We start from the raw sequence: 10,095 nt of genomic DNA, 5'->3' as shown, positions 1-10,095 counted from the left end.
GATGTGAGCACGCATGGACGGCATCGGCCGGGATGATCTTTTCAGAGATCAGCCAATCTGTGACCCGGCGGGGTCACGGAACGGCCGGTCTCTCATGACGTGTGAACATGGCCTTATGGTGTAAAGACATAACCTATACTTTTGATTTGTGCTAAGTTTGTCACCATTACAGTAGCTATTGTTTATGTTCCTTATGTCTATAGCTTTTATGCAGGCTGCATACTAACTTTGTGAACATTAATCCCTGCAGTCATACTCACCTCCATCTGCCTCCTAATTCTTACAATTTGTCGGTTAACAAGAATATGGTAACTTCTGCAGTATCAAACTATGCAGGGCCTGTCTGTAGTCTGTTACCATAGGAATATATACTCTAGATCTGCCTAGCTGGCATAGACAAAACTCTATCCAAGAGTTGTTTTGGTCATGTAATGATCACACGGGTGTGCAGTGTTCAATAGGGATCCTTGTAGGGTCCCTTAGTTAGGTTTGTACAATGGAAGCATTGTTTTATATATGATTTATACTTTCAGGCTATGCATGCACACAGTATTTTAATCTATATTTTGAGCCAAATTGTACCTAAACCAGGAGTGGGTTCAAAATAGAGCAAAACTTTATACTTTTCTCCTTGTCAGTTTCACTCCTGGTTTTGGTTAAAAATAATGACTAAAATTCAGACCAAAAACCAACCAAGATACAATGTACTCTGCTATTTTTTAATACAGTTGTATTTATTCCAGGTTTGGCTGTGGGTAAAATGTTATTTTGTGCATTTATGTGTCCACATGCCTACACTAGAGAACCTTCTAGAGAAAGGGGCTGCTTGCTGTAATCCATTTTCAACAGAAAGGAGGAGAAAACCAGTGCGTCAATCTAGTGGAGAGTGCTGAGAAAGGAGTGCCACTTATCCTAACAAGGGTGCCCCCACAAATATTTATTTCCTCTTACGGTGCCCCTCCAAACATCGACCCCCCTTCCCAGCCCTGAAACTGGGCTGAACTTACCTATCCTGGCTCCCACGATGCGGCTCCTGTGGCTACAGGATGTATGCATAGGACCTAAGTGTGATGATGTCACCAGAACTTCTTCAGGTAACATAAACACCAGAGAGATAAAAACACTTTAAGGTGATAATCGTGCATAGAATTCACATCAGTCTTTTGGTCAGTATTTTTTTTAACCGAAACCTGAAGTGGAACCGATAGGGCACAGTTATAATGGAAAGATTTGCAGTTTCTGTGTTTTTAACCCACTCCTAGTGTTTGTTTAAAAAAAAAAAATCCTTAAATGAGGACAGCATAAACTAATGACAGAAATGTGGAAAAGATTGGTATATAACTTCATTCTGTTTAGCCAGGACTCATGCCACACATCTCCCTCCAATCCACGTCCGCTGATAGGCAGTTATCTGTCTGTACTGTGCATATACAGTGTAGTTAGGCAGACAGCTGTCAATAAGCAGCTGTGGGCAGAGGGAGCTGGTGCTCATGAATATTGTGGACTTGTGAGCACACACACATAATGGAGAGGACTAGTGTGCAGTACTCAGAGTCCTCATTATACAGAAGGATATTTCCGAATCAGCTGCACAGAACAAAATAAGTGATACATCATTTAGTTCAGCTTCTCTGTCACTAGTTTATGCTAAACACAGATATGGCAAATATTGTTGATTGAGGAGAGATTAAATTAGCATTGGGGCCAATAAAAAAAGAGAGTACGCAAATTGTAGGGATAATATAAAACTTAATATGTCATGAAATAACATAGATTACTGTAGTTCTGTGTTTAAGCTATAACAAGCTTTGCCAGTGGTAGCTTAGCAAACTGCCTTCAGCAATGCAAATTGCAGCGTCTCTGGTGTTTGATAAGTATCTACCCTCAGACTGACTCTATGCAAGGGGCAGAGGATATTACCAAGCTTTTATTCTTCAATTTATTCTCATGATACAGAAGGCTCCTCCTTTTATTACATTTCAATTGAACTATAAAAGTAAAAATTTGAGACCCATTTCTTTTTTAGAAGCAAAGGAGACAATTCTTTACTGGTTCCATGATGATTATTACACTATGGGAGCTTCGTTCTGTAGCTTTTACAAGAGCCGTTTTTGTGGAATTTTTTGCAACCCTTTTATTTGTTATGTTTGGTATAGGTTCATCTTTAAGCTGGCCTGGAGCACCTCCAAGTGTTCTTCAAGTTGCCTTAGCTTTTGGCCTTGGCATAGGCACTTTAGTTCAGGCTTTTGGCCATGTAAGTGGTGCCCACTTAAACCCGGCGGTAACTTTAGCATTCATGGTGGGCTCTCAGATTTCCTTCCTGCGAGCATTGTTTTATGTAGGAGCTCAGTTACTGGGAGCCGTGTCTGGTGCCGCCATAATTCAGGGGCTTACCCCATTTGAAGTCAGAGGAAACCTATCAGTAAATGGGGTAAGAAACATTAGTTTTTTGTCTTTGATTTGTGGGGGGTCTACCATGAACGTTATAGATTAGCATGGCTTCTTATATACTATATAAGCTACCTGTACAGATACATAGTAAATTATACAAATTTTGAAACATTGTTTAGTGAAGTATTGTGGTGTCTATTTCACCTTTTGAGGATGCAGTTTAGCATACCCTCTTCGCAGGTATTATTTCTATGGTAGGTATGCAACTGCAAGTACAATCTATAGACACTGAAAAACTGAACTAGTCTATTATAAATGTTATTTGGTATATTTGTTCTGTTCTTTTGCAGCTATTCAATAACACAGAGGCAGGGAAAGCCTTTGTTGTGGAGCTTTTTCTAACACTTCAACTAATCTTGTGTATATTTGCATCTACTGACGATCGAAGGACAGATAATGTGGGTTCACCGGCTCTGTCTATTGGACTATCAGTGACACTTGGACACCTCCTTGGGGTGGGTATTAGAGATTACACACAAGATGCTTTGCAAGTATAACTATAAATAATATAAAAAAATGCTCTGCATTGTGATTGCTTAACGCTAGTAAGAAAGCCTTAATCATGCTACTGACTTTAAAGCAATTATTATAGATGACATTGACCACTATTCTTAGTTAATAAATGATAGAAAGATAAAGAGAGGGCGAGAAAGGCAGGAAAGAAGTATGTGCACCAAAAAGTCTTAAATCTTCACCGAATGAATTAAGATATGAGGGTTACTTCCAATGAGGTGCTCTTATACCAAAGGGATGCTTGTGGTCTTGCTGTCTTAGGTTTATCCATAAAAGTAGCAATAAGGGGCATTCCCAAAAAGTGTGGAGCAAAGTGCCCACTTGTCTGCATCCTCCCCAGCATTTATCCAAAATATCCAAAAGAATCATGTGGTCAGTGCATGATGAACTCTATGGGATTCTATTGTACCTGGAACCATTGATGAAAAGAGAATGAACTGTTTACATCCTTTCCTCACTTCCTGATATGAGGCCGATCACTGATGGGTCTCTGCAGGAACCTCTAAAAGTCCAAAATATCACATAGTCAGAAGCAGAACTTTAAAAGTAACTGTGAATTTATATACCCAAGGTTCAGCTCCTCATTGATGCCATTTTCAAGCTAATGTAATGGTCTTGCATTGTAATGCAAAAAAAGATTTTTGTCTATATTGATAATGGAAAATGATCATGTAGCACGAACAAAAAACAAATGAAAAATACAGAAATTATGAAACCATAGATTTTCGTAGGCACCATTATTATATGATGTCCCCTGTACTTTTTTACTTGACTGTTTTTAAAATAATTAATAACTTTCTGCATTACTGTTTTAGATATATTACACAGGTTGCTCCATGAACCCAGCGCGATCATTTGCTCCAGCTGTAGTGACTGGGATTTTCAATGCTCATTGGGTAAGTTTGACCTTTTGACTTTTTCATTGTGTGGCCAAAAGTGTTTTATGGGTTCCATGACATGACAATGTACACATGAGAAGGGCTGGGTTGTGGGTTCATCCAAATTGATAAGATAATTGTTAGGTTCTTATTTTTGTAATCATTATGTAACTGTATAATTACACCTATTACATTTTTAAATGATTGTGTAAAGACTCTCTTAGCCAAAAGCTTTATCTTCTGGATTAATGCTTCGTTTTACCAGTTATGTTTTCCTATGTCTATTTAAAGACCAGTGCCTGAACTTTCATGGGAAATGTATGGTTGTATAGGTTCATGGTGAGTTACATTTTTATTAGGCTTTATGTAAAGAACTGTCCGCTTACTTTTTAATGCAGCTCTTGTGAACAACATTGGCCAGAGAGGATACATTTAAGACTTTGAGTGCCATACTAATGTACTCTACAAAGACATTACCATTCTCTGTCCTGTAAGAACTACACAGGAGAGGAATGAACCTCAAAACCTTTCTAGTAATGCAAGTTTTTTCTTATTTAAGGTGTTTTATTTTCTAGTTAATGTGTTGTGCTTGTGCTTTGTGCTATTCAATGTTGAGTTGAATTATCATTTCCCATCTAGAAAGCACCAACTTATAACATCCTGCTGTACATTAAATAGTTAAAGTGGTGTTCCACAGGACCCCAAGGATCCTTTGCAATCTCAAAAACAGGCACTCGAGTCTTGTTTTTGAACACATTGGCGAGTCATTGTTTATGGAGCTGCCAAAGATAGCCAAATGCTGTATTGCCAGCTGACTGTGTCATAGACAATGAATGGAGATGGAGTGGCAGCATGTATGTATGACTTGCCACTCCCTTTCCAAAAAGTTTTAGGTCCTCATTCTCAAGATCATGGTCGTCCCAACTGCTGACCTCCAAGATATGACAGTTAGGGCCCTATTACATCATCTGAATCGGCCCTATCCTGCCGATTATCGTTCCGTGTAATAAACACAACGGTCAGCCGATGGCAACGATCATCGGCTGTTCATTGCTTTAGATTTGGACCATATGTTGGGCGCCGACTGTGCATTGTTACGTGTAATAACGATGCGTGGCTGGCGGCTGACGATTTGCAAAGTGTATACATTACCCATCCATGCTCCAGGGCTGCTCTTGCGATCTGCTTCTTCCTGGGTCTCACGTGCTGCAGCTTCAGAGCAGCCTGTCTGAGCTGACAGGCCACTCGGCCAATCACTGGCCGGGACCGCCGCGGCCAGTGATTGGCTGAGCGTGCGCGATCCAGGGAGAAGCAGACCGCAAGAGGAGCCCTTGACCATGGACAAGTAATGTATGCAGTTTAAACTCCTCCCGCTGCTCCACAGTAAACTAACGTCATTGCAGCCTATGCCTGATGTTGCAGCAACGTTAATTTATGATCCAGGATGACACAGGCTGTGTCATCCGCGGCAGGTCTCGGCTATCAGTGACAGCCGGAGACCTGCCGCAACTCTCAGCACCGGAGCCGCGCTCCGGTGCTGAGAGTTAATCCTATAGATACTGCTGTCAGCACGGCAGCAGCATCTATAGGGATCCAGACAGAGAATTCTCCCTCTACAGAGAGAGAATTCTCTGTTCGCTGTCCATCGGGGCTCTGCCTCAGGCTTCCGGTTTCCTGGTTACAGAGGCTAGTGGGGGGAAGGAGGGAAGCATAGGCACGCGGGAAGCATGGCCGTGAGTTCTGCCCCCTCTCCTCTCTTCCCTTACAAGATTGTAACAGCGGCAGGGGACAGAGGAGATGGGGCAGACACAGGAACATCAGCTCACTGGATCATTATGATCCCATAAGCTGATATCCTAAAACGACCTGGGCATTGAGGCATCAATGACCCCAGGTCGTGAAAGTGTTAAGCAAGGGCTGCAAGGACATCGGTAACGATGTCCATGCAACCCTTGTTAAACAATTAGTGAGCCATGTAATAGGCCCAGTAAATAAACGCTGATCTAGCAGATCGGCACTCATTTACAGTTATTATCACTTCCATCGGGCTGTGTAATAGTACCCTTAGTCCCTATAATGTGGGTTAGAGGATAAGTGTTTTAATCTAGAATATACCTTTAATGAAGTGGAAACAGATTTCTCAAAACACTGCTGAAACTCTGTACATCAAAGGAAAGCCTTGCTGAAAGGTAGGCTAAAAGGATTACTAAGTACAATGAGTGAAGAAGAATGATCAGTACGATTAGGACAATTTGTTGTTGCACACTAAATAGCTCACCTTTCCGAAGTAAAAAAAACTGTCTCTGTATTTTCACCTATTGGTGCCAACACCTTTGATTCAATGCACAACCCTTTAAGTAACTTTAAATCATAACTTGCCACCCCACCTCCTAACAACAACAACAACAACAAAAATACATGTAGCATGTAGACATATATGTCATGGCAGAGGGAAATAAATAAGCCTTGTAGGCAGAAAAGCCAGAAATTAGGAAAATCACAGTACATTACTAGTTATCTTTTCTCTAAAGCCATCATATCTTGAGTTAAATTTGTTTTCCAACAAGGAGTATCCATACCCTTTCTTCAGGAGAATGATTATGGATATGAATATGATTACTGGAGGACTCACCACTGAAACCCCCAGCAATCCCAAGATTAGTCCCAAGTCCCTAATCTTCCTCATTGAATGACTGTGGTGAAATGTCAGTGGACCAGGGGTAGACGGTTTGTGCTGCCATACTAGTCAGAGTATATGGCCTGATGATGCACAGATCTCAGCTGCTTTCTTTACTCTCGCAGACTTTGAAAAGCAAAATGTTGTGGCTGTCATTGTATAGGGCCTATTACACGGGTCATCAGAGGAGCAAATGAGCGATCTCAGCGCTCATTTGCTCCTCGTTCCCCGCTCGCTGCTGCCGCTATTCAACGCGGCTGCAGCGAGCGGGTGAGTGCGGGAGGGGGCAGCGGGGACCTGGAGGGGGGCTGCCCAGGTGATCGGTGATCGTCCGGGCAGCCCATAGGATACAGCAGCGTCTGCTGCCGACGCTCCTATTCGACGGAGCGACGGCAGCAGATCGCTGCTATATCAGTCGCTTCTTTTTCAACATGTTGAAAAACAAGCGACTGCAACGATCAGCCGACATGAACGATGTCGGGTGATCGTTGCACTCTATTCCACAGGACGATTATCGTCCGTAGTGGCCAATATCGGCCGAATACGGACGATAATCGTTCCGTGGAATAGGGCCTTAAGTTTTCATATGACCTAATGTCAGACTGTTAGTAAGGTGAAGGCATCATAATAAGGCAGGAACAGTCTGATTAAAAAACCTTACAATATAATTGTAATCAAATTACATGCAGGATAGATTAGCAAAAGTGAGATTTGGGGATTCGAATAGTCTAACAATAGGCTGCTGTTTTGGTTCTGTTATGACAGGCATGCCAGAACAGATAGATGATAGGGTGGAGAGAGTGTAATTTGTACTTCTAGGGAGCTCAATATAGTGAAGATAGGAGAAAGGAAAAAGAAATGAAGTTAGTGGAGATTAGAAAAGGCTAGAGATTAGAGATGAGCGAACCGGGTTCGGGTTCGAGTCCATCCAAACTCGAACGATCGGCATTTGATTAGCTGAGGCTGCTGAAGTTGGATAAAGCTCTAAGGTTGTCTGGAAAACATGGATACAGTCAATGACTATATCCATGTTTTCCACATAGCCTTAGGGCTTTATCCAACTTCATCAGCCACCGCTAATCAAATGCCGAAAGTTCGGGTTCGGATGGACTGGAGCATGCTCGAGGTTTGCTCATCTCTACTAGAAATGTAAAAAGAAACCTGTCTTTTCATTCTGCCTGAACCATAAGTTCTTGGGGTGTTCCCCGATGGAAGAACATCATTTGTAGTTTACTAAGTTACATAAACACATGTAACACAGGGTACACAAAATTCAAAAAATATCTATATAATATATGTTATAGCAGGTGCTCTATAAGTATCCCTCGGGACCCTGAGGAAGCTGCACTTGCTACAGCACATAGCGTTGGACACAATATTTTGGTGATCTCAGGGTTATCATTTAATATATTACACTACTTTACATCCCATGACTGCTGCTGTTTGCATTACTACATATCAGTTTACTGTCTATAAGATGTTAGGCTTATTCCTCACTTTGCTATGGAGTCTAATAATTTGTAGCTGTAGTCAACTGGACAAGCAATACGTCTTTATTGGTTCACAGAGTAAAGTAATGAGTGATGGTCATTTTACCTATCATCTACATTATTCCTAGGTCTTCTGGCTGGGACCAATGTTTGGAGCCACTTTAGGATCCTTGATGTATAATTTCATTCTAATACCAAACACCAAGACCTTTTCAGAAAGAATAGCAATCCTGCGAGGAGAGCTGGAGCCTCAAGAAGACTGGGAAGAGAGGGATATGCGTAGAAGGCAATCAATGGAGCTCCACTCACCCCAGACAATACCAAGAAGTGGCATGACTGAAAAAGTCTGACTCCAAGCGAATCGAAGAGAAGAGAAACTAAGGAGGCTAGTTATAGTGCTTGGGGGTGGACATCTGAACCTGTGTCCCATCTTGTAACAAGTTCATTTGACTACATTAAACAGATGTAGGACATGAATGAATGTGTGAACAAAATGTGTAAATAGCTAAATTAAGGCCCTTTTACACAGGTTGATTATCGGCAAGGAGAGTTGCTGGAAATTCTCCTTCAGCCCATAATTGACCTGTGTAAAAGTGTCAGCGATCAGCCAAGGAGCCAGAAAACCCTCCATCCCAGGCTGATTGCAACTTTTTGTGTTGGCTTTAAAAAATGTATCGCTATCGGCTCCACATCTCCCTGTGAACACAGAGGATGTGTGGCTTATAGCAGTATATTTAAATGGCCGCACAAACAATATGGTGATCATTCATGTAGCCCAGCTGAGCGATTACTTGTGCCTTTTAAAAACACTACAAAACGAGCTGATCAGCCCTATTCTTTGTACTTACAGGGCCCCATATCAGGCCATGTAAAAGGACCTTTAACAAACATAGCTTTCCTACTTGTACAGATATCACAACCATTTTATCTGTATTCAGGCTAGCATTTACAGTGCCCTCAGGTTACAAAGATATAATGACATTTAGCTGATAATATCGCAGACAGTGCTGATTGGTTGGAATCAGCAAGCACATGCTACTAGTAAAATGTCTGTAAACGTTCACAGCCAATCAGGGCATCAATCTGGGGGAAAGTACAACCAATCAGTCGGAATAATTGGAGTAGATCCCCTGACTGGTTAGTAACACATGTATGCATTACACTATTCCAGCAGCTCTTTCTCAGGCTTTCATATGTAAGGACTTGTACCACCTCTACATTTATTATGTGCTGATTATTATTTAATATTCAGTCTTTTTTTTTTATTATTTCAGGGCATCATTTTGAGACTTTGGTAACAAAATACTAAATTATTTTATTGTTGTGGTCTTAAGTTTATTTTCAAAACAGCACAAAATGCTAATAAAAAAAATAAAATAAACCATAACAATTGTAAATGACTATATGTGTACAGCCTAGAATACTGAAGGCACATAAGAAGCAATGGCTACCTTTTTTTTTTTTTTTGCAGGCCCACAAAGAAGAATTTTTTTTTTTTTGTTTTTATGTTGTGAATTTTGCAGCTTAAAAACTCATTTATACTGTATATATATTATATATGACTGATAAATGCCTTACATATTACCTTTGCTAAGCTGTTGTTATATTGTGTATACTAGCTAACAGCGTGTGGCATACTTCTTTTGTAAAGTAATATTTAAAGGAACACTCCAGGAAGGGTCTACAGTGTGTTGTGCATAGTGCAAGACCTGAAAGGAGAGTGAATCACCAGTCATGCATTAGCCCCCTCTGGCCCTGTGAGCTTCATAAAGACATATGGAGACGTACAGGCCATTCATGCTGCAGAAGGAATTTTTTTAAAAGATGGCTTTCTCTTTAAGTCACTGTTTTACCCTAACTAGGATTCTCAGAGCATAACTGGGGATATATACCAAGCTCTGAACTGATGAGGGGCAATATCCCTGAAAGAAGAGAACTGACCACTTACAAATCAAAGAGGTGATGGACCCGAACCAGCATGGCTTTGTTGAGGGCAGATCATGCAGTGGAGAGAAGAAAAAAGTACCTGGGTTGGTATCCTGGTGCTGCCAAAAATTCATTTACAACGAGTGGAGTATAAAAAATA

The 10,095-nt window shown here is 41.1% G+C and overlaps 1 protein-coding gene across 1 annotated transcript; it reads left to right on the top strand.

The window, feature by feature from the left end:
• The first annotated feature begins 2,056 nt into the window (after positions 1 to 2,056).
• LOC138793554 (aquaporin-2-like) lies at positions 2,057 to 8,359 on the top strand. The gene is made up of 4 exons (XM_069972166.1): positions 2,057 to 2,431; positions 2,742 to 2,906; positions 3,780 to 3,860; positions 8,138 to 8,359. The coding sequence occupies exons 1-4, from the start codon at positions 2,057 to 2,059 to the stop codon at positions 8,357 to 8,359; spliced, it is 843 nt and encodes a 280-aa protein (XP_069828267.1).
• Positions 8,360 to 10,095: the final 1,736 nt, after the last annotated feature.

The sequence above is a fragment of the Dendropsophus ebraccatus genome, chromosome 5, assembly GCF_027789765.1.
Source record: "Dendropsophus ebraccatus isolate aDenEbr1 chromosome 5, aDenEbr1.pat, whole genome shotgun sequence".
In the NCBI taxonomy this organism is placed as follows: Eukaryota; Metazoa; Chordata; class Amphibia; order Anura; family Hylidae; genus Dendropsophus; species Dendropsophus ebraccatus.
This window is presented reverse-complemented; position numbering and strand designations above follow the sequence as displayed.

What these genes read in the sequence shown, in the direction of transcription:
- LOC138793554 (XM_069972166.1), top strand. Translation starts at nt 2,057, where the DNA reads ATGATGATTATTACACTATGGGAGCTTCGTTCTGTAGCTTTTACAAGA. An exon ending in GAAACCTATCAGTAAATGGG is followed by an intron (nt 2,432 to 2,741) that starts GTAAGAAACATT and finishes GTTCTTTTGCAG; the next exon opens with CTATTCAATAACACAGAGGC. An exon ending in CACTTGGACACCTCCTTGGG is followed by an intron (nt 2,907 to 3,779) that starts GTGGGTATTAGA and finishes TTACTGTTTTAG; the next exon opens with ATATATTACACAGGTTGCTC.